The 24708-nt window shown below is 41.9% G+C and overlaps 1 protein-coding gene across 2 annotated transcripts; it reads right to left on the reverse strand.

Moving 5' to 3' along the window:
* Positions 1 to 3621: 3621 nt before the first annotated feature.
* On the reverse strand, positions 3622 to 22789 carry fbxo32 (F-box protein 32). Of its 2 annotated transcripts, XM_034175359.1 has the most exons (9): positions 22574 to 22789; positions 22131 to 22276; positions 18938 to 18987; positions 18764 to 18856; positions 9471 to 9564; positions 5316 to 5500; positions 5048 to 5230; positions 3801 to 3944; positions 3622 to 3720 (listed from the first exon to the last, which is right to left on the reverse strand). In XM_034175359.1, the coding sequence occupies exons 1-9, from the start codon at positions 22690 to 22692 to the stop codon at positions 3631 to 3633; spliced, it is 1104 nt and encodes a 367-aa protein (XP_034031250.1). In that variant the 5' UTR covers positions 22693 to 22789; the 3' UTR covers positions 3622 to 3630. The 2 variants fall into 2 exon arrangements, with proteins under 2 accessions (XP_034031250.1, XP_034031251.1); XM_034175360.1 differs by lacking the exons at positions 18764 to 18856; positions 18938 to 18987; positions 22131 to 22276; positions 22574 to 22789 and adding an exon at positions 9663 to 9900.
* Between the last annotated feature and the right edge of the window lie 1919 nt (positions 22790 to 24708).

The following is a 24708-nucleotide window of genomic DNA, read 5'->3' on the forward strand; positions in this document are numbered from 1 at the left end:
GACTGCAGGCTTACTTGTAGTTCCTAGGGTTTGTAAGAGTAGAATGGGAGGCAGAGCCTTCAGCTTTCAGGCTCCTCTCCTGTGGAACCAGCTCCCAATTCAGATCAGGGAGACAGACACCCTCTCTCCCTTTAATATTAGGCTTAAAACTTTCCTTTTTGCTAAAGCTTATAGTTAGGGCTGGATCAGGTGACCCTGAACCATCCCTTAGTTATGCTGCTATAGACTTAGACTGCTGGGGGGTTCCCATGATGCACTGAGTGTTTCTTTCTCTTTTTGCTCTGTATGCACCACTCTGCATTTAATCATTAGTGATCGATCTCTGCTCCCCTCCACAGCATGTCTTTTTCCTGGTTCTCTCCCTCAGCCCCAACCAGTCCCAGCAGAAGACTGCCCCTCCCTGAGCCTGGTTCTGCTGGAGGTTTTTTCCTGTTAAAAGGGAGTTTTTCCTTCCCACTGTCGCCAAGTGCTTGCTCACAGGGGGTCGTTTTGACCGTTGGGGTTTTTACGTAATTATTGTATGGCCTTGCCTTGCAATATAAAGCGCCTTGGGGCAACTGTTTGTTGTGATTTGGCGCTATATAAATAAAATTGATTGATTGATTGATTGATTATTCCAAAATTGAGTAAATTCATTTTTATTTCAAAATTCTACTCAAACGCCCCATAATGACAACATGAAAAAGTTTTTTTGTTGTTGTTACAAATGGATGGGGAGCGTCAGTTCACAGCCATTTTCAGATCTCTCCAGAGATGTTCAATCACATTCAGGTCTGGACTCTGGCTGAGCCACTGAAGGACATTCACAGAGTTGTCCTGAAGTCACTCCTTTGATATCTTGGCTGTGTGCTTAGGGTCACTGTCCTGCAGAAAGATAAACTGTTGCCTCAGGCTCACTAGTCTCCCAGTTCCTGCTGCTGACAAAACATCCCCACAGCATGATACTGCCACCACCATGTTTCACTGTAGGGATAGTGCTTCGTTTCCTCCACCATGACACCTGGCATTCGCGCCAAAGAGTTCAATCTTTGTTTCATCAGACCAGAGAATTTTGTTTCTCCTGGTCTGAGAGTCCTTCAGGTGCCCTTTTATCAAACTCCAGGTGGGCTGCCATATAGCTTTTACTAAGGAGTGGCTTCTGTCAGGCCACTCTACCATATAGGCCTGATTGGTGGATTGCTGCAGAAATGGTTGTCCTTCTGGAAAGTTTTCCTCTCTCCACAGAGGAATGCTGGAGCTCTGACAGAGTGACCATCGGTTTTAGTCACCTTCTTGAGTAAGACCCTTCTCCTCCAATCACTCAGTTTAGTCGGGTGGCCAGCTCCAGGAAGAGTCTTGGTGGATCTGAACTTATTCCATTTACAGATGATGGAGGCCACTGCGCTTATTGGGAACTTGAAAGCAGCAGAAATTTCGGTACCCTTCCTCAGATTTGTTCCTCGAGACAATCCTGTCTCAGAGGTCTACAGACAATTCATTTGGCTTCATTCTTGGTTTGTGCTCTGACTGTCAACTGTGGGACCGTATATGTTGACAGGTGTGTCTTTCCAAATCATGTCCATTCAACTGAATTTACCCCATGTGGACTCCAATTAAGCTGCAGAAACATCTCAAGGATGATCATTGGAAACAGGATGCACCTGAGCTCAATTTTAAGCTTCATGGCAAAGGCTGTGAATACTTACGTACATGTGATTTATTAGTGTTTGTTGTTTTTAATTTTTAATAAATTTTGCAAAACTAAAAAAAAGGTTTTTTCACATTGTCATTATGGGGTATTGTGTGTAGAATTTGAGGAAAAAATGAATTTAACCTATTTTGGAATAAGGCTGTAACATAGCAAAATATGGAACAAGTGAAGTGTGTGAATACTTTCCTGATGCATTGTAAGTACTTGCAAATATTTGAACAGTTTTATTTTTGTAAGTTTGCATGTGTACACCAATTACATCATCAGTTAAAATGAAACAAGATGTTTGTGTAGCAGACTTTTAGCTGTAATTCAAGTTAAAAATATATAAACTTGATCATTTTAATATATATTGCCTTTTTTTGCCTCAAAGCTCATAAGTAACTGGACAAAACTAAATATATGTTGCATTTTTTAAGACCAATCATCACTTTTACAGCCACCTTTCTTCAGTCACGTCGGGATGGATTCATGAATGTTTTGGACTTCATTTGTGTCAATAATTAAGAATTACAAAATAGCTAACATTTGTGGAGTAAGCAGCTCAGACATTGAGTGACCATGCAAGGAGACTGGTGAGGGAAGCCACCAAAATGACTCTGAAGATGTTACAAACTTTTGTGGCCTTGACTGAAAAACTGCATAGTACAACCTTTGTCTGAAGAATCACCAGTTACACAAATCTAATGTGGAGTGATACAGCAGATTTTAATACAATGAAAAAGAAAAGATCAAATCTTGGCTCAAGCCTCCCATGTGCCTTCTGGCAAATTCAGCTCAATTTGTTTTTTTTTAATGAAATGCCTGTCTCCTGCTTTATGACTGCAATAAACGCAGATTGATAGTTTTAACTCCATTGTGGTAGTGCATTAAGTGTGCAAAATTACAAAAACTGTTGCACTTCCTCACTTATCCAAAAATGGGGCACGAGGGGAGATTGCATCTTTCATGCACTCAATTTGCATTAACACACACACACAAAATTAACACCAGGAACTTCTTTAATTTAAATTTATTAATAGAACATAAAAAAAAACAACAAAAACATTGCACAGCACGGACATAATCAGTCACAGTTTCAACAGTGACAGAAAGTTGGACTTGCATAGTATAATTTCCATTCCTTAGATTTCCAACTGCAGGTCAGAAAACCAAATAAATACATAAAAACAGATGGCTGTTTGAAATATGTACACAATTCTGCAAAAAAAAGAACTTTGGTTGCAAAGATCCAGGTCTAAACTGAAACTACCATGTGACAGACAAAACAATAAATAAATCTTTAAAGACTGCACATGAAGATTAAGTTGTGCTGGTTTCAAGTTTCATAAGGCACACCACTTTCTTTGTTTATTGCAATTATAATCTTTGGTAATACTGCACTCTTGTTGCTATAGCAGTAAAACAATGATCACACATTTAAAATAAATACAAAGTAGTTATAAAAGTGAAAAGAACACTGTGGCGTGAACATATCAAAAAAAATAATCTCAAAGTGATGCTTACATTCATTTTCTTTTATGCACTGCTGCAACACAAATCATCCCAGTGCAACAAACACTTTACTGCAAACGGCTTCCCGTTGTGCCAGCAAACTTTATATGACCCCTCAAACTTTTAATCGTCCCACTTCTGCTCCCAAAAATAATTTATAATACAGCTCAGGTTTAAAGGTGCATTTCAAAACCATGAACAACCGAGTGGTTTCTCCCCTGTTCCACTGCTCGCTCACGCTCTCCTTCACATTCATTTACCTTCAGCCTCACAGATTTCTGTCCAAAAATATTTATATAAAAATTATAAAACTATTGCAAACTGTCCCACTGCCTGAACCTCAATCATCCCTCTCTACAACCAGATATACAACAAAAACAGTATGATACATTTCTATGTACAATGTGCACAGTCGGCTCATGTGCACATGTGGCTTGTTTGGAAGCTCAGAAGTTGAAAAGGTTGATAAAGTCTTGTGGGGAAAGGGAGACTGTGCAGGATTCTGGGTTGTTCGCTGTGCAGGGATGGTTGGTGTCCTGAGGAGAGATGCATAGCGGTCAGTATTTATTAGGTGCATGTGTTAAAGTTACACCTTAAGTGGAATATTTTCATCTACCTTCCAGAAGAGGACATGGCAGTGCGTGCAGAAGTGCAGCGTGTCGCTGTACTGCTCTCTGTGAGGGTAGCAGCGGCTAAGCTTAAAGTACATATTTTTCCATTCCAGCTGACCTTTCTCTGACACCATCAGGCGCTTTCGGATCTGTGAAGAAAAAGCAAATGTTTAAGACACCATGACAGGGAAAATATCCTGAAATCGACACTATATTTTCTGGAGTATTAGTCGCACCTTTTTTTCTGTATCATCTTAATTTTTCTGTATTTTAATTTGGGATGTTTATGCATTATACTGCTGGGATAGGCTCCAGCCCCTTTCCCTGGAGTAAGCAGTTCAGTCTAACAGTCAAATAAAACTAACAGAACTTTAAGTTCACAATTTTACCAGTGTTATTGGGGGGGGTGTCATCTGACCAGTTATGCATCACTGAAACTTGGGTGATGGCTGACCGCAGGGAAAACTAGTTGGTTGAGGTCAAGCAGATGTTCAGCAAGAATTCCCAGTTTTAACTTTAAGTTAGTGATAAATGACAACAAAAGTACCTACTTCTCACTTTGCTTACATATTATCTGGCTATGTAATGTTTTTATGTCAGAAAATTGGACACTTTTCTGTCTTTCAGTAACATGAGACTCATTGCTGAGACCTACAGTTTGGAGATTTTCCAAACATTTCATTAATCTTCACACAAAGTACAACTACAGCTGTTTCTTAAGTATCACCGTGTTACCATGACCAGTCCATGTTCAATTAAATCAAGGTACACGCATCACTGGGCATCGACTCACTAGTGTGTAATAAAGGAGGCACTGACACATGGCACTGTAATATATACAGTAGTTTTGTTTGTTTTAATCTATCTTTTACACTTTATTTTTTTAACAATGCAAAACCTCTGTCTATGGCAGGTGACTATGACCTGCTATATTGCAAGGCACCCAAAAAAGACTGTACTGGGGACTGGGGTATTTGAACAACTAAAATTAAGGCCAATGCAACTGCTCTTCAGTTGAAGTATTTTAAGTCATTACACTGATGGTGAAACAGCTGTTAAAGACTAACCTGATAACCAACTGTATATTAGATCGAGAAAAGATGCACAGCTCCTCAAGGAGAATGATTCAGATGACAAATGAGCAGTGCACATAAACATGTTTGTGAAATAAAAGACATCATTCTCGCACTTCACCACACTCGTCTGTCTTGCAGCCATGAGTGTATTTATGGGTTGTTCAGTCTCTACGTGCCTGTCTGTCCGTGAAGTGGTATTGGCAGAGTCTCTTCCAAAGCAGCCGGTCCTCAGTGAGCGTTCCCAGCTCGGGACAAACCTGTCCCAGGCAGACGAGATCCCTGCCGTCCGACAGCCGCTGCATGATGTTCAGCTGCAGACTGGCGGGCAGGTTGGTCAGAGTTATGCCTGTAGACGCAGGCTGCAGGAGAAAAACTAAATCAGAACAACACTAACTCTGGTGAATCCAGATCTTAGTAGTCCCAGCTTTGGGGACAGACGTTTACCCTGTTTATCTGGATGTTGTCCAGCTGCTGCTGCCACTGCAGGATGTGCTCCATGCGGTACACCCAGATGTTGATGTTCCCCACGAGGACACACTTGCCCATGTTCTGCACGAGGCCGCACAGTGACACATACAGCATCTGCAGCAGCTCTTTGATCGGACGGATGTTCTGCTGGTCATCGAGGACTGTGAAAAGACAACGAGATCTCAATTACAGCCTGGATTCTTGAACCAGATTAGCAGCTGCTGACAGGCAAAACAGCCACAGTGAACTATTTACTGTGGGTCTGAACAGCAGATGATGAAACCAAATGTTTTGGAGGCGATTGTGGTGGCCAAGTGGTTAATGTGCTTGGTTTCAGTGCAGAAGGTTCCGGATTCAAATCCCACCCCTGCCACATTTCTCCATGTAATGTGGAGTTGCGTCAGGAAGGGCATCCGGCGTAAAACCTGTGCCAATCCAACATGCAGATCCACCTTGGATTTGCTGTGGTGACCCCGAGTGCAAACAAGGGAGCAGCCGAAGGGACTTACTTACTGTGCTCTCCCCTAACAATGATATTTGGCTAAAGGGTCTCATAAGCCCAAATAAATAACCTGAATCTGTGTTTAACAAACTGAACATTTGGTTTACATGATGGTTTGCTGAGGGCTCTGGTGACTGTCAGCATTTTCACTTTGACATAAAAGCTCTAAATCCACTCCTCAGTCTTCTTTCCACATCAGGGATTATTTCCTCACCTGCTTGTGTGTGTGTATTTTTAAAACCAGAGGCAGAAGAGAGACCAATAATATTTGGAACCCTGAGATGTACAAGCAGCTGTGAGCATCAGACAGAGGGTTTGGAAATTAAAGAAGCTGACGTCAACCTAGTCACATCTACTTCAGCTGCAGTCACAAAATCCTTCCTGCAGGGTTGTGTGGACTTGTGATTATGTCATTTGAGTTTTAGAACATAACCCATGTGAAACAATCAAAACATGTTTTATACTCTAAATTTAACAAAATGTTGGTGTGGAAATGTTCCCACGTTCACTGACCAAATTCAACCACATTCATTGCTTTGTCTGTCACAGCGAATTTCACAAAAAATCCTTTCCAGAGGTGTTGTCAGGGGAGGTGATGGTCTAGTGGTTAAGGTGTTGGGTTTGAGTCCAGAAGATCATGGGTTCAAATCCCCACCTGACTGGAAAATCACTAAGGGCCCTTGGGCAAGGTCTTTAATCCCCTATTGCTCCCGGTGTGTAGTGAGCGTCTTGTATGGCAGCACCCTGACATCGCGGTAAATGTGAGGCATAATTGTAAAGCGCTTTGAGCGTCTGATGCAGATGGAAAATCGCTATACGAGGTCTATTAGAAAAGTATCCGACCTTATTATTTTTTTCAAAAACCATATGGATTTGAATCACGTGTGATTACATCAGACATGCTTGAACCCTCGTGGACATGTGAGAGTTTTTTCACGCCTGTCGGTTACGTCATTCGCCTGTGGGCAGTCTTTGAGTGAGGAGTCGCCCACCCTCTCGTCGATTTTTTCATTGTTTAGGAATGGCTCAGAGACTGCTGCTTTGTTTGATCAAATTTTTTTCAAAACTGTAAGGCACAACTGAGTGGACACCATTCGATAAATTCAGCTGGATTTCGGTAAAAATTTTAACGGCTGATGAGAGATTTTGGTCTGGTAGTGTCGCCGTAAGGACGGCCCACGGTGCCTGACGGCGATCTGCACTTCGAGGCGGCATCGTCTCGCCATTTCAAGTTGAAAACTTCCTCATTTCAGGCTCTGTTGACGCAGTAAGTCGTCAGAGAACAGAGAACTTTCAGAAGTCGGGCAGAGTCGCGTGTCGGGCCGGACCCGACCGCGGGGGGTCGCAACAGGAAAAACACCTCCATTGGAAACCTTAACGGGCAAGTTGGAACATGCCCAAGCTGTTACACAATTTCTCAGTTACTCACTTGTTGAAAGCCATCAAAAGCCACCTGAATTTTACAAATGGTTTTCAACTCGGAGGTGTTTTTCCTGTCGCGGCGCACACAGATTTGCCGAGTCATCACGGAAACGACTCGGCGAATTTGCGCGCACGTCTTTCATTACAAAATGTCCTTAAACAGTGGAATGTCCACATAAAGTCCTCATGCCGGCCTCTTCTGAATCTTCTCTGTTCTCTCACGACGTACTGGGTGAATTAACCCTTAAATTAGGATGTTTTCAGGTCGAAAAGGCCAACGATGGCGCCTGGAAGCGCTGCACGACGTCCCACTGCGTGGGAAGTCCTTACAGCGACAGAAACACCCCATAATCTCTCATCAGCCGTTAAACTTTTCACCGAAAACCAGCTTAATTTCTCGAATAGTGTCCACTCGGATATTCCTCATAGGTCCAGAAAAACTTTTGATAAAGCAACGCGCGCCGTCTCGAGCAGCGTGTGAAACAAAGGAATTCAGCCAAGAGGGCGGGACCACATCTCACTCAAGACCTGCCCACAGAGAAATGACGTCACCGACGCGTGAAAAAACTCACGCATGCGCACGAGGGTTCAAGCATGATTGGTGTAATCGCACGTCATTCAAATCCATATAGTTACAAAAATAAATAAATAAAAGGGTCGGTTTATTATCTAACAGACCTCGTATAAATGCAGTCCATTTACCATTTGTCTGTGTATGGATGTCATTTGCATTTTAGAATGCAGAATCAGAAAGAAAGGGTTTATTTCTCTAATTTAGTGCATTGTTGTAAAGAAAGTCTGTCTCTCTCACTGACAACTACACCTGCTCCTAATTTTTAATCACCCAGAACCATGCAGCAGAGGGCAAGAAAGTCTATGGGACATTACACAAGCCATCAAAATTGCTTTTTTGATTGATCTGGGACTTAAATCCAAACAAATTTAAATCAGTTTAGCCTAATTAGGAGAAGACTAAAATGAACACATTCTTTTTTAAGGTATCCTGTTAATCAAGAGGAGATGGACTCATTGATTTGCCCACAGAGAATATTACTGGGAACATGCCTGGGCTTTTCCAAAGCCTAAAAATACATTTTTAAGTATAAAGTTGGTAAGACTGGGTTTCCTTAAATCCCCCCCACCAACCTTAAATTTTTTTCCATTTGTTCTCACCTAGCATTGTATCAGAGTATTGTTAAGTACCATTGTAACCTCTGCTGGCATCTTTTCAAACCAAGTTGTCTTTAATTCCACAAAGTTCAGCTCTTGTTGCACTGGCAGAACCATAAGTGGCATCAAACCGGTTCTAATTCCTATCATCATCTTATCATAGCTTATTTTTACAAAGACAATCTATAGTGTTTCATCCTAGCAACAATGTAATGGAATGGATTACATCAATAAACTATTATTCTTATTATTACCATATTGTCTGAAGTGTAAATTGCCGTTTTTTGTTTTAAACTAGTTTGGGAGGCCCTGTGACATAATCCAGTGGGACTTGTATATTGAAATACCACACATTCGTTGTTAATAAGAATATCAACAATGACTATTTATAAAGGACTTTTCCAAGAATCAAAGCACTAAAACTAAAAAAAGAACAAATGGCAATAATAAAAAGTACACTACACCAATGCACAAAAATCCCAAATTAAACAATCAATCAATCAATCAATTTTTTTATATAGCGCCAAATCACAACAAACAGTTGCCCCAAGGCGCTTTATATTGTAAGGCAAGGCCATACAATACAAAACAGCTGATAATACAGAAAAAAAAGGAGTGACTTATACTCCAAAGCAACTTGTATATGGATTTTTCCTCATCAAGAGACATTTTATTAAACAGGTGTGACTTCTACTATGGAAAATATGGTACTAGTCTATTGCCAAATATCACAATCAAAAAGTAACTATTTGTGCAACTATTACAGGTGTTCTAATGCTGCAACTTTTTAAATAATGTTTGCCCATAACATGGACAATAATTACCTGAGTCTTTATCAATCATTTATAAGACATTTGTGCTCACGGCATGACTTGGTTTCCCCAAAAATAGCAGCTGACATCACATCACCTCTTTCTTTGAGGCCCGATCTGCACATTTATGCATTTTGGCGTGTGCATTCTTCTTCTTCTTCTTGCTAGACCACAAGAAAGTAGACTCATGAACTTAAACAAAAGTATCCAAGTGACAAGTCTCACCTTTCTGAACGACTCTCTCCAGAATATTCATGTAGTTTTTCTGTGCCACACCGCTGAGCGAGGGGAGCTGGGACTTGGCGATAAGCTCCAGTAACTAAAAGAAAAGAAACAACATAAATTCCAGCCTGTCAGCTGCTGGGATTCTCTGTTCCACCGTCTCATTACTTCATGTGTTTTACGCTGTGTTCTTACAAAAGCACGCTGCACAATAACGCCGTCTAGAAGTAATTTGGAGCCGTTCCACCTGGTTAGTGCTCATGGCTGCATTTAGATCGAAGCGCCTCATAATGGTGTTCTTGGCGCTCAGCATTTGTGATCATGGGCTGTTTCGGAAAAATGTTGGCTGACAGCCCGGACTTTCAAAAACAACTTCTGCATCCAAATGAGCTTTAAACGATTCGAGTCTTGACTCTGCTGTCGTGTGAATTAGCCATTTGACTGTCTGTGTGCTGTGTGAGTGTGTGTGAGAGATGGCATGTATCGGTCATCGTGACATCACGGAGAAATTTAAGCCCCCTTTGCTTAACGCTGATTAAGACATGTGACCTTTGGCGTCATCCTGAACGTCCGTCAGCGGAAACAGACGGGAATTTTATAGAATGTGCAAAACAATTTTAATAAAGTCACAGGTGGTGAGAGGAAACGTAAGTACTTAAAAAATATCACATAGATGAGAGTTTCGACATAAAGGTTGATGAGTTTATTGATATTGAAGACCCAAATGGGATCCTTTTTATTTCTCCAGGTTCCATTCCTAAGAGTTAATCCGATGCCCTTCTTTTAGCAGCTCATCTCTTTGCAGAGCAGCTGGGCAGAACAATGTGCATTTCCGTATCCACTTTTAGTTCCCACTCCTGTTCGCTACACTGCACTTCACAGTTTGGCAGGCAGCCCCCCACTCCACCCCCGGCCCAAACAAAAGCCACTGATAAAAAAAGTGTTACTCTTAAGATTTCTGCCTTTTTTTCCCTCCTTGAAATAACTTGAGTTTGTGCTGAGGACACACAAAGGGCTGATGTCTCTGTATGGAACAACCTGATCTGTGTAAGTGAGACAGAGTTAAATGAACCCGCAAATGCCATCAGACACAACCGGCGAGGAGCGGTGACCTGGGACTGTGTCCAGGCTACTTGCTAGTGTTACACAGCCGCATTGTTCTTTAGGCTTACCGCACAACAGTCAACTTTTTTAAGTGGAACCAACAGCAAAAAGGTAATTTCAAAATGGCACAGAGGGCAACAAATGGTCACGCATCTATGGAGCAATTTATACTGAAACCTAGGACCACCAATAGGACAGCAGAGAAATGATGATGCCTCGTCTGCAAATAAAAATCTCCACATGCAACTCCCCAAAAGAGAGCCAAATCCAACTGCTGGGTCCCTATGATTTGCCCACAACCCCTCGCCACCCCCGCCACACACACCCCAGCAACTAAAATGGTAGTGGGAAGGGATAGACCGATAATCAGCTGATCATCGACTGGGAGGGTCTTCATTTTATTTTGTCAGAGACTCCCCCTGCCCTCCTGCCAAGCACATCATCATAACATGATATACTTTTCTCTGGAGCCCACCAATATCACATGGCCGACAACATCGGTCAATATGAGCATTTCACAAACCAGTATCGGTGTCATTTTTGCCAATGAGAACTTTTATTTTACCAAAAACACAATGCGAAAAAAAAAGAAAAAGAAAAAGCTATTTGATGGAAATGGTGTCACAACACAGGTTTTCCAACAGAGGGCACTCAATGCATTGTTGACAATGCTGTCAATCATGGACACCCATCACCCTTGACCTTGAACGTGTTAATTCATTTCTAATCACAGTTGACTTCCTGTTCCGGAGCACAGCGGTGTTCTGCTGTATCTGTTAGCTGTTTGAACTGAGCTGTTTGAGTTCTTTGAATTAACAGTCTTTTTCAAGACTTTTTTACTTTTTTTTACTTTTTCACCGTGCTCCAACGCCTAAGGAAGACCTCTAACGGTCGAAGCATCGCGACGGAGCTCTTTTATCAGCTGGCCTTCATCAGCGTTGGCAGGCTAACTAGCTTGCTAACGCTTTCGTTTTTATTTTTGTTTTATTTTTTAGCACTGTTGTCGTGCTGCTCCACAGCCTGTCCAGTGGATTTTTATTTTATTTTTTAGCACTGTTGTCGTGCGTTACCTGTGCTGCTCCACAGCCTGTTCAGTGGATTTTTATTTTATTTTTTAGCACTGTTGTCGTGCGTTACCTGTGCTGCTCCACAGCCTGTTCAGTGGATTTTTATTTTATTTTTTAGCACTGTTGTCGTGCGTTACCTGTGCTGCTCCACAGCCTGTCCAGTGGATTTTTATTTTATTTTTTAGCACTGTTGTCATGCGTTACCTGTGCTGCTCCACAGCCTGTCCAGTGGATTTTTATTTTATTTTTTAGCACTGTTGTCGTGTGTTACCTGTGCTGCTCCACAGCCTGTTCAGTGGATTTTTATTTTATTTTTTAGCACTGTTGTCATGTGTTACCTGTGCTGCTCCACAGCCTGTTCAGTGGATTTTTATTTTATTTTTTAGCACTGTTGTCGTGTGTTACCTGTGCTGCTCCACAGCCTGTTCAGTGGATTTTTATTTTATTTTAGCGCTGTTGTCGTGCGTTGCCTGTGCTGCTCCACAGCCTGTCCAGTGGATTTTTATTTTATTTTTAGCACTGTTGTCGTGCGTTACCTGTGCTGCTCCACAGCCTGTCCAGTGGATTTTTATTTTATTTTTAGCACTGTTGTCGTGCGTTGCCTGTGCTGCTCCACAGCCTGTTCAGTGGATTTTTATTTTATTTTTTAGCACTGTTGTCGTGCGTTACCTGTGCTGTTCCACAGCCTGTCCAGTGGATTTTTATTTTATTTTTTACCACTGTTGTCGTGTGTTACCTGTGCTGCTCCACAGCCTGTCCAGTGGATTTTTATTTTATTTTTTGGCACTGTTGTCGTGTGTTACCTGCGCTGCTCCACAGCCTGTTCAGTGGATTTTTGTTTTGTTTTTTGGCACTGTTGTCGTGCGTTACCTGTGCTGCTCCACAGCCTGTCCAGTGGATTTTTATTTTATTTTTTGGCACTGTTGTCGTGCGTTACCTGTGCTGCTCCACAGCCTGTCCAGTGGATTTTTATTTTATTTTTTGGCACTGTTGTCGTGCGTTACCTGTGCTGCTCCACAGCCTGTCCACTGGATTTTGATTTTTATTTTATTTTTTTTAGCACTGTTGTCGTGTGTTACCTGTGCTGCTCCACAGCCTGTCTAGTGGATTTTTATTTTATTTTTTACCACTGTTGTCGTGTGTTACCTGTGCTGCTCCACAGCCTGTCCAGTGGATTTTTATTTTATTTTTTACCACTGTTGTCGTGTGTTACCTGTGCTGCTCCACAGCCTGTCCAGTGGATTTTTATTTAGCGCTGTTGTCGTGCGTTACCTGTGCTGCTCCACAGCCTGTCTAGTGGATTTTTATTTTGTTTTAGCACTGTTGTCGTGCGTTGCCTGTGCTGCTCCACAGCCTGTCCAGTGGATTTTTATTTTATTTTTTAGCACTGTTGTCGTGCGTTGCCTGTGCTGCTCCACAGCCTGTCCAGTGGATTTTTATTTTATTTTTTAGCACTGTTGTCGTGCGTTACCTGTGCTGCTCCACAGCCTGTCCAGTGGATTTTTATTTTATTTTTTAGCACTGTTGTCGTGCGTTACCTGTGCTGCTCCACAGCCTGTCCAGTGGATTTTTATTTTATTTTTTACCACTGTTGTCGTGCGTTACCTGTGCTGCTCCACAGCCTGTCCAGTGGATTTTGATTTTTTTTTTTTTTTGGCGCTGTTGTCGTGCGTTACCTGTGCTGCTCCACAGCCTGTCCAGTGGATTTTTATTTAGCGCTGTTGTCGTGCGTTACCTGTGCTGCTCCACAGCCTGTCTAGTGGATTTTTATTTTGTTTTAGCACTGTTGTCGTGCGTTGCCTGTGCTGCTCCACAGCCTGTCCAGTGGATTTTTATTTTTATTTTATTTTATTTTTTAGCACTGTTGTCGTGCGTTACCTGTGCTGCTCCACAGCCTGTCCAGTGGATTTTGATTTAGCACTGTTGTCGTGCGTTACCTGTGCTGCTCCACAGCCTGTCCAGTGGATTTTTATTTTTATTTTATTTTTTAGCACTGTTGTCGTGCGTTACCTGTGCTGCTCCACAGCCTGTCCAGTGGATTTTTATTTTTATTTTATTTTTTAGCACTGTTGTCGTGCGTTACCTGTGCTGCTCCACAGCCTGTCCAGTGGATTTTTATTTTTATTTTATTTTTTAGCACTGTTGTCGTGCGTTACCTGTGCTGCTCCACAGCCTGTCTAGTGGATTTTTATTTTGTTTTAGCACTGTTGTCGTGCGTTACCTGTGCTGCTCCACAGCCTGTCCAGTGGATTTTTATTTTTATTTTATTTTTTAGCACTGTTGTCGTGCGTTACCTGTGCTGCTCCACAGCCTGTCTAGTGGATTTTTATTTTGTTTTAGCACTGTTGTCGTGCGTTACCTGTGCTGCTCCACAGCCTGTCTAGTGTCGGATTCCCTGTTTGGGAATCCGCTAGCTTAGCGTAGCTACTAGCTCTTAGCCGTTTTAGCATGGCGGCTTCTCCTGTCTCTCTCGTACTTTTCTGCTCTGGGTGTGAAATGTTTAGTTATTCCTCGGCCTCTTTTAGCAGTAACGGTACTTGTAATAAGTGCAGCTTATTCGTAGCTTTGGAGGCCAGGCTGGGCGAATTGGAGGCTCGGCTCCGCACCGTGGAAAATTCTACAGCTAGCCAGGCCCCTGTAGTCGGTGCGGACCAAGGTAGCTTAGCCGCCGTTAGTTCCCCCCTGGCAGACCCCGTGCAGTCGGGAAGGCAGGCTGACTGGGTGACTGTGAGGAGGAAGCGTAGCCCTAAACAGAAGCCCCGTGTACACCGTCAACCGGTTCACATCTCTAACCGTTTTTCCCCACTCGACGATACACTCGCCGAGGATCAAACTCTGGTTATTGGCGACTCTGTTTTGAGAAATGTGAAGTTAGCGACACCAGCAACCATTGTCAATTGTCTTCCGGGGGCCAGAGCAGGCGACATCGAAGGACATTTGAAATTGCTGGCTAAGGCTAAGCGTAAATTTGGTAAGATTGTAATTCACGTCGGCAGTAATGACACTCGGTTACGCCAATCGGAGGTCACTAAAATTAACATTGAATCGGTGTGTAACTTTGCAAAAACAATGTCGGACTCTGTTGTTTTCTCTGGGCCCCTCCCCAATCAGACCGGGAGTGACATGTTTAGCCGCATGTTCTCCTTGAATTGCTGGCTGTCTGAGTGGTGTCCAAAAAATGAGGTGGGCTTCATTGATAATTGGCAAAGCTTCTGGGGAAAACCTGGTCTTGTTAGGAGAGACGGCATCCATCCCACTTTAGAGGGAGCAGCTCTCATTTCTAGAAATCTGGCCAATTTTTTGGGATCCTCCAAACTGTGACTGTCTAGCGTTGGGACCAGGAGGCAGAGCTGTGGTCTTATACACCTCTCTGCAGCTTCTCTCCCCCTGCCATCCCCCTATTACCCCATCCCCGTAGAGACGGTGCCTGCTCCCAGACCACCAATAACTAGCAAAAATCTATTTAAGCATAAAAATTCAAAAAGAAAAAATAATATAGCACCTTCAATTGCACCACAGACTAAAACAGTTAAATGTGGTCTATTAAACATTAGGTCTCTTTCTTCTAAGTCCCTGTTGGTAAATGATATAATAATTGATCAACGTATTGATTTATTCTGCCTAACAGAAACTTGGTTACAGCAGGATGAATGTTAGTTTAAATGAGTCAACACCCCCGAGTCACACTAACTGTCAGAATGCTCGTAGCACGGGCCGGGGCAGAGGATTAGCAGCAATCTTCCATTCCAGCTTATTAATTAATCAAAAACCTAGACAGAGCTTTAATTCATTTGAAAGCTTGTCTCTTAGTCTTGTCCATCCAAATTGGAAGTCCCAAAAACCAGTTTTATTTGTTATTATCTATCGTCCACCTGGTCGTTACTGTGAGTTTCTCTGTGAATTTTCAGACCTTTTGTCTGACTTAGTGCTTAGCTCAGATAAGATAATTATAGTGGGCGATTTTAACATCCACACAGATGCTGAGAATGACAGCCTCAACACTGCATTTAATCTATTATTAGACTCTATCGGCTTTGCTCAAAAAGTAAATGAGTCCACCCACCACTTTAATCATATTTTAGATCTTGTTCTGACTTATGGTATGGAAATTGAAGACTTAACAGTATTCCCTGAAAACTCCCTTTTGTCTGATCATTTTTTAATAACATTTACATTTACCCTGATGGACTACCCTGCAGTGGGGAATAAGTTTCATTACACTAGAAGTCTTTCAGAAAGCGCTGTAACTAGGTTTAAGGATATGATTCCTTCTTTATGTTCTCTAATGTCATATACCAACACAGAGCAGAGTAGCTACCTAAACTCTGTAAGGGAGTTAGAGTATCTTGTCAATAGTTTTACATCCTCATTGAAGACAACTTTGGATGCTGTAGCTCCTCTGAAAAAGAGAGCTTTAAATCAGAAGTGTCTGACTCCGTGGTATAACTCACAAACTCGTAGCTTAAAGCAGATAACCCGTAAGTTGGAGAGGAAATGGCGTCTCACTAATTTAGAAGATCTTCACTTAGCCTGGAAAAAGAGTTTGTTGCTCTATAAGAAAGCCCTTCGTGAAGCTAGGACATCTTTCTACTCATCACTAATTGAAGAAAATAAGAACAACCCCAGGTTTCTTTTCAGCACTGTAGCCAGGCTGACAAAGAGTCAGAGCTCTATTGAGCTGAGTATTCCATTAACTTTAACTAGTAATGACTTCATGACTTTCTTTGCTAACAAAATTTTGACTATTAGAGAAAAAATTACTCATAACCATCCCAAAGATGTATCGTTATCTTTGGCTGCTTTCAGTGATGCCGGTATTTGGTTAGACTCTTTCTCTCCGATTGTTCTGTCTGAGTTATTTTCATTAGTTACTTCATCCAAACCATCAACATGCTTATTAGCCCCCATTCCTGCCAGGCTGCTCAAGGAAGTCCTACCATTATTTAATGCTTCAATCTTAAATATGATCAATCTATCTTTGTTAGTTGGTTATGTACCACAGGCCTTTAAGGTGGCAGTAATTAAACCATTACTTAAAAAGCCATCACTTGACCCAGCTATCTTAGCTAATTATAGGCCAATCTCCAACCTTCCTTTTCTCTCAAAGATTCTTGAGAGGGTAGTTGTAAAACAGCTAACTGATCACCTGCAGAGGAATGGTCTATTTGAAGAGTTTCAGTCAGGTTTTAGAATTCATCATAGTACAGAAACAGCATTAGTGAAGGTTACAAATGATCTTCTTATGGCTTCGGACAGTGGACTTATCTCTGTGCTTGTTCTGTTGGACCTCAGTGCTGCTTTTGATACTGTTGACCATAAAATTTTATTACAGAGATTAGAGCATGTCATAGGTATTAAAGGCATTGCGCTGCGGTGGTTTGAATCATATTTGTCTAATAGATTACAGTTTGTTCATGTAAATGGGGAATCTTCTTCACAGACTAAAGTTAATTATGGAGTTCCACAAGGTTCTGTGCTAGGACCAATTTTATTCACTTTATACATGCTTCCCTTGGGCAGTATTATTAGACGGTATTGCTTAAATTTTCATTGTTACGCAGATGATACCCAGCTTTATCTATCCATGAAGCCAGAGGATACGCACCAATTAGCTAAACTGCAGGATTGTCTTACAGACATAAAGACATGGATGACCTCTAATTTCCTGCTTTTAAACTCAGATAAAACTGAAGTTATTGTACTTGGCCCCACAAATCTTAGAAGCATGGTGTCTAACCAGATCGTTACTCTGGATGGCATTTCCCTGATCTCTAGTAATACTGTGAGAAATCTTGGAGTTATTTTTGATCAGGATATGTCATTCAAAGCGCATATTAAACAAATATGTAGGACTGCCTTTTTGCATTTACGCAATATCTCTAAAATCAGAAAGGTCTTGTCTCAGAGTGATGCTGAAAAACTAATTCATGCATTTATTTCCTCTAGGCTGGACTATTGTAATTCATTATTATCAGGTTGTCCTAAAAGTTCCCTAAAAAGCCTTCAGTTGGTTCAGAATGCTGCAGCTAGAGTACTGACGGGGACTAGCAGGAGAGAGCATATCTCACCCGTGTTGGCCTCCCTTCATTGGCTTCCTGTTAATGCTAGAATAGAATTTAAAATTCTTCTTCTTATAAGGTTTTGAATAATCAGGTCCCATCTTATCTTAGGGACCTCGTAGTACCATATTACCCCATTAGAGCGCTTCGCTCTCAGACTGCGGGCTTACTTGTAGTTCCTAGGGTTTGTAAGAGTAGAATGGGAGGCAGAGCCTTCAGCTTTCAGGCTCCTCTCCTGTGGAACCAGCTCCCAATTCAGATCAGGGAGACAGATACCCTCTCTACTTTTAAGATTAGGCTTAAAACTTTCCTTTTCGCTAAGGCTTATAGTTAGGGCTGGATCGGGTGACCCTGGACCATCCCTTGGTTATGTTGCTTTAGACGTAGACTGTGTTTCATAATTATTGTATGGCCTTGCCTTGCAATGTGGAGCGCCTTGGGGCAACTGTTTGTTGTGATTTGGCGCTATACAAGAAAAAAGTTGATTGATTGATTGATCACATTAACTACAAGAGACAGAAGCAAAGAAAAGAAGCTGCCACTCATTTTCAGTCAGAGTGGCCACTTTACAGTTATATAAAAAAAAAAAAAAAAACAAAAGAGAGAGAGAGAGACGTGGTTGCTATCCAGCCAGTTCGGTAGGACCAAAATAGGTGAGAAGTCTACTGTATGCAAATGCTGAGTGATGCGATACAGTGACTGCTAATCAGAGTAAAGGTAGCTATGATGGCTGTTATGTTTATTTGCAATAAAATTTGTATTTAAACTGTAAAACATCAAGTCTCAATCACATTTCTTTGTCATAAAGGTTTGATAATGAAATGTTAGTAATCACTGCCATCATAGATTTTTTTTTTTTTTTACACCCTAATATCTGTATCATATCAAACATTCTCCTTCACGCATACACGTTTGTTTCTTTATCCGCTCCAGTGAGGGACCCTCATCTGGAGAGCATTGATAAGACCCTGCCACAGGCCTGCACACCCTCAGTGTGACCTTTAACCCCTTCTCTGTCGCACAAACAAAGACAAACAAGAACAGACAGAAATAAATGAGTACTCACTCTGACCACATAATTAAATCTCCTGGTGTCCTTGATGGCGCTGCAGAAATCCAAGCGGTTGAAGGCCTCTCCAAGTGTGCAATATCCATGGCGCTAGGAGAATGTAATTAATCAGGGTATTAGATTGTTTACCATGTAAACAATGATATGAAATTAAATGAGGTCATTTGTTACCTCCTTGGTGCTTCTTTTATGAACATAAATCCACTTTTCCCGGTGGAAATCTGTGAGAAAGCACAATGTTTAGTTTAGTGGCCTGCACTCATTAAGCAGCGTATACGATGTGACGCATGCTCATCCGCGCTTCACAAATAAGATGCAACTGTAGATGCAATTAACTTCTATTTTCTGACAAGTGACACAGAAGGAAAGACGTTATGCATTCACCCATTTGTCCGAGCCTCAAAAAGTAGATGGACTACTAAGGTTTTTGGGGAGATGGTGCTCAGTCAGGAGAAGAACTGATTCAAAGCTGAGGAAAATCTAGTTTGCATTTTACTGCATGAAATAAGTATTTGATCCAATAGAAAAACAGACCTTAATATTTGGTACAGAAACCGTTGTTTGAAATTACAGAGGTCAGACGTTTCGTGTAGTTCTTGATCAAGTTTGCACACTGCAGTAGGGATTTTGGTCCACTCCTCCATACAGATCTTCTCTAGATCTTTCAGGTTTGGAGTTTCAGTACCCTCCAAAGATTTTCTATTGAGTTCAGGTCTGGAGACTGACTCGGCCAATCCAGGACCTTGAAATGCTTCTTACGGAGCCCCTCCTTAGTTGCCCTGGCTGTGTGTTTGGGGTCATGGTCATGCTGGAAGACCCAGCCACGACCTAGCTTCAATGCGCTTACTGAGGGAAGGAGGTTGTTTGCTAAAATCTCATGATACACGACCCCATCCATCCTCCCTTCAATACGGTGCAGTCGTCCAGTCCCCTTTGCAGAAAAGCACCCCAAAAATCATGTTTCCATGCACGAACATTGTCATACAAGTGAGATCTGATTGCAGGTGGAGGAAATATAATCCAGCATCACTCGAGGTGCGCTTGTGGTGCGTTCAGGCACAGTCGGGACATTCGACTAGGATCCAAAATGTCGGATCATTTCGAACCGCCCCTTGAATGTGATCAGAATGCTTTCAACGCTGTTTTCATGCCGTACGAATATTTAGAGTGCAGTCAGATTGCGGTCAAACATTTAGAATGACCTGTAAGAATGACATATATAAATGGTCTGACTCCCCCCAAACTGTTTTTACTTCTTTTTATGTGTGTGTTGGGCGGGGAGGGGGTGTGTGTCAGACTTAGGGTTGCCACTTTTCAGAAATGAAAATAAAGGACGCCCACCGCGGCTTGTCAGGGCCACTACAACCACCCAAGGAGTGGGATATTCAAATCTGAATAAAAAAAAAGCATTTAATCATACTTAAAGCGCTTTATTAACACAAAACTGTTCCTGATAAACTGTGCACTCACTAAAATGTGCAATAATGAACATAAATAAAATATTAAGGAAAACAGTCTAATAACTTTAATCTTTTAAAGTGAGGACATTTTTACTTTAAGAGGCAATAAAAAATAAAAATACTTGTTTGCCTACAGTTTACCTGTAGTCTCATGAGCGCCACTAGCTTAGCTTATGGCAAGCTAAAAGTGGACGCTCTCGTTTTGGCCGAACTTCTACACAGTTTTTGTATATTCTGTGTTAGTATGCGCCCGCGGCCGACATGCTTGATGAATTTCTGTGCAAAAAGTAGTGTCCAGATAATTGTGATATTTAGCAGAAGAACATATGTATCTCATGTGTTTTTACACCTAAATGACCATAAATCAATACTCTCACTCATCCAGCAGCATTTCTCATATTGGCAAATTCAGCGCCATTTTGTAAACAACTGGAAACTGAGTCGGGCGAAAGTAGTCTGGCGAGCTCAATCTGTGGCCGCGAGCTATCCCACAATGCCAAAATAGCAGAGATGTCGTTCCAACGAGAGCGGCACGCTATGCAGGGCGCAGTTTTGTCAAGCCAGGAGTTTGACTCTTCCCACTCATGTCTGCACATTTTGCAAACGTTGATGCTTCTTTGGATGTGGTGGCGTTTTGGGTGTAGACATGCCAGGCAACCCGACAACCCGTGACAGGACCAGAAAAGTGAAAGGATGTGAATCTCTGATGTTTATCCTCTGTACCTCGTGTTGGGTCCTCGCTACAGGACCCGACACGAGGTACAGAGATGACATTGGCAGCCCTTAATATTTCCTGTGTTTTATTTTGTTCGTTATTCAGTTTTGATGACTGCGTGTGGGACACTCATGAAAATATGGAACAATTTACATCCCGTATTGATTCACTACAGGATGCAACAATTAATTTTCAAATAAAGGACAATTCTGTATTTTAAGGGATGGGTGGCAACCCTAGTCAGATTCTCCAGTCCCCCCTCTAATTCGAACCTTGGAAAGAGACATCTTACGACAGCATATTAGGGCAATTCAAAGACAGGAAAAAAAAAGTGGAGATAAAATTTTTGAGTTTAAAGTCACAAATATACGAGAACAAACATGCAAATTTATGAGAAATAACACACAAATTTGCAAGATTAAAAACATGCAAATATGCAAGAAAAAAGTAGCAAATTTGCCACAATTAAACACGCAAATTTTTGAGATTATAAACATGCAAATGTGAGAAAAAGGCAGCAAATTTGCAAGAAAAATGTAGCAAATTTGCCAGATTAAACACGCACATTTTCGAGATTATAAACATGCAAACCTGTGAGAAAAAAGCAGCACATTTAACGCTAGCTACATTAATTTAATAATTTGATAAACAGCCAAATCAACATAGCTAACATCCAAGCCAGCTGTTACCTGCATTTGCATTAACTGCAAGCACAAGCATTTCTTTTATCTCTCAGACATTAAATATTGAAACCTCTGCCCATGTATTAATTCTTTTTGACTGTAAAAACGTACATGAAGCCATTGTCCCGTCTCATTCCATCGCTATAAGGCGCCAATTGGCTGCATTTGCATGTGCATTTATGTACCTGTAGTTTTACGTGTTCTAATCTCACGTTGTCTTTTTCTCGCAAATTTGCATGTTTAAATCTCGCAAATTCGCATGTTTATTCTCGTATATTTGTGACTTTAAACTTGAAAATGTAATCTCCATTTTTTTCCCCCCATCTTTGAATGGCCCTAATAACACCGTCATAATATCCTGATGTTAGATATAAAATAATAATACCAGATCAAATTCCTTGTATGCGCAAACTGACTTGGCAATGAATCTGATTGTGATGGTTGAGTCTGTCCTGCCGAGGCTGTCAGTCACCTGTGTTCAGACAGAACTATGGCTTCTGACTCACAGGGGACTTTGGTGTTGTTGTTCATCAGGTCTTTCTTCCTCTTCTTGGCAGACATGTCGTAGCTGAAGGAGAGCAGCAGGTTCTCCTTGTCCAATCGACGCTGCTTCTCCTCCTGTAGCTCCTCCTCCTCCTCAGCTTTGTTAAAGCTGGAAAAAACAACCACACACGCACATAATATGACGGGCATCATTTTCCGTCACAACACCGTCCAGACGCAAGAAGTTATCCCGCTGGACTCCGAATTAAATCACGCATTAACTGCGAACAGTGTGTGTGTTGTTATTTTAGACACTCGATACTTTGTTAATCCGAACACTTGCTGTGCACTTTAATAATAACTCAGCGGACAACTGCAAACTTTAGGCCCCGCCCACTTTACCTCAAAGATGATGGCGCGTCACGACATCGCAAAATTTCTCGCGACCCGTTTATTAATAACTCACCTCTCCGCGGACACGTTATTGTTGTTGTTTTTGTGGTCTGTTGTCGTCTTTTTCCATCCCTCCTCGGTTTTAACCCAGTTCTGACCCGGTGACCTCCAGTCCTGTCCGAGAAACGGCATCCTGACTCGACTCTATGACGTAAAAAAAATGACTTTAATCAGTACTTTGTAGTGGATGTTCGCGTAGCGCTCGTGCTTCTGGTCGCCTGTGTTGTCAGTGCGCAGCTTCTCTTTATATCCTCCGGCCAGGAACCCGGAAAAACACACTAGCCCCGCCCACTTTGGAAACTTCCCTCCCCTACAACACGTGGCTTTGTTTATCATCTTCAGAGTTGCAAAACCTTTTGGAAATGCAAGCAGAGGTAAGCAGACTTCTCACGCCACGACCTGAGGGTACAGGAGTGCATGGTAAATAAATACATGAATAAATAAATAAACATTAATTACATGTTGTCACCACTGTCACATGCGCTTCCCAAAACAATTCACAACAGAGAATATGATGGCGGTTTGGGCGCTGTGCATCCCACCATCCATGTTTGAACAAAATAACTTGGAAGAGTTTTCATCTGATTTATACCAATTTTGGGGGTACGAGTATGATGGAGCATCAACCAAGGTCTGAGTGATTTAACACTGAGAAAAATCAGTTAAAAGTCAAGGTCACAGGTCAAGGTCATATATTGGGCTCATCAGATGAAGAAGATGTGGAGGTCAAAGTGTTTTCTAGTTTTTTCTTTTGCAGTCAGGCATGTTTTGTGGACCTAATCATACATGATTTTACAGTATTTTACTTTGAAGTAGGAGCAACTTGGTATACATCAAGTCACTGACCTTTTGGTTAGTGGACAGCCCACTTTAGCACCTGAGCCACAATGCAGTGGTTGCCCCTTAGAACACTTGATTAAATCAAGCCCTTGGCCATCACCACTCCTTCTGAGCTACTGTCTTTTAACAGTACTGTACTTTTTTGATTGTTAACCCACCAGTGTACTGAAAAAAAAAAACTGTAAAATGACACAAGGTGTTATTTGTTATATATACTCAACAAAAATATAAACGCAACACTTTTGGTTTTGCTCCCATTTTGTATGAGATGAACTCAAAGATCTAAAACTTTTTCCACATACACAATATCACCATTTCCCTCAAATATTGTTCACAAACCAGTCTAAATCTGTGATAGTGAGCACTTCTCCTTTGCTGAGATAATCCATCCCACCTCACAGGTGTGCCATATCAAGATGCTGATTAGACACCATGATTAGTGCACAGGTGTGCCTTAGACTGCCCACAATAAAAGGCCACTCTGAAAGGTGCAGTTTTGTTTTATTGGGGGGGGATACCAGTCAGTATCTGGTGTGACCACCATTTGCCTCATGCAGTGCAACACATCTCCTTCACATCATCCGTGAAGAAAACACCTCTCCAACGTGCCAAATGCCAGCGAATGTGAGCATTTGCCCACTCAAGTCGGTTACGATGACAAACTGGAGTCAGGTCGAGACCCCGATGAGGACGACGAGCATGCAGATGAGCTTCCCTGAGATGGTTTCTGACAGTTTGTGCAGAAATTCTTTGGTTTTGCAAACCGATTGTTTCAGCAGCTGTCCGAGTGGCTGGTCTCAGACGATCTTGGAGGTGAACATGCTGGATGTGGAGGTCCTGGGCTGGTGTGGTTACACGTGGTCTGCGGTTGTGAGGCTGGTTGGATGTACTGCCAAATTCTCTGAAACGACTTTGGAGATGGCTTATGGTAGAGACATGAACATTCAATACACGAGCAACAGCTCTGGTTGACATTCCTGCTGTCAGCATGCCAATTGCACGCTCCCTCAAATCTTGCCACATCTGTGGCATTGTGCTGTGTGATAAAACTGCACCTTTCAGAGTGGCCTTTTATTGTGGGCAGTCTAAGGCACACCTGTGCACTAATCATGGTGTCTAATCAGCATCTTGATATGGCACACCTGTGAGGTGGGATGGATTATCTCAGCAAAGGAGAAGTGCTCACTATCACAGATTTAGACTGGTTTGTGAACAATATTTGAGGGAAATGGTGATACTGTGTATGTGGAAAAAGTTTTAGATCTTTGAGTTCATCTCATACAAAATGGGAGCAAAACCAAAAGTGTT

The sequence above is a fragment of the Thalassophryne amazonica genome, chromosome 7 (genome assembly GCF_902500255.1).
Source record: "Thalassophryne amazonica chromosome 7, fThaAma1.1, whole genome shotgun sequence".
Taxonomy (NCBI): Eukaryota; Metazoa; Chordata; class Actinopteri; order Batrachoidiformes; family Batrachoididae; genus Thalassophryne; species Thalassophryne amazonica.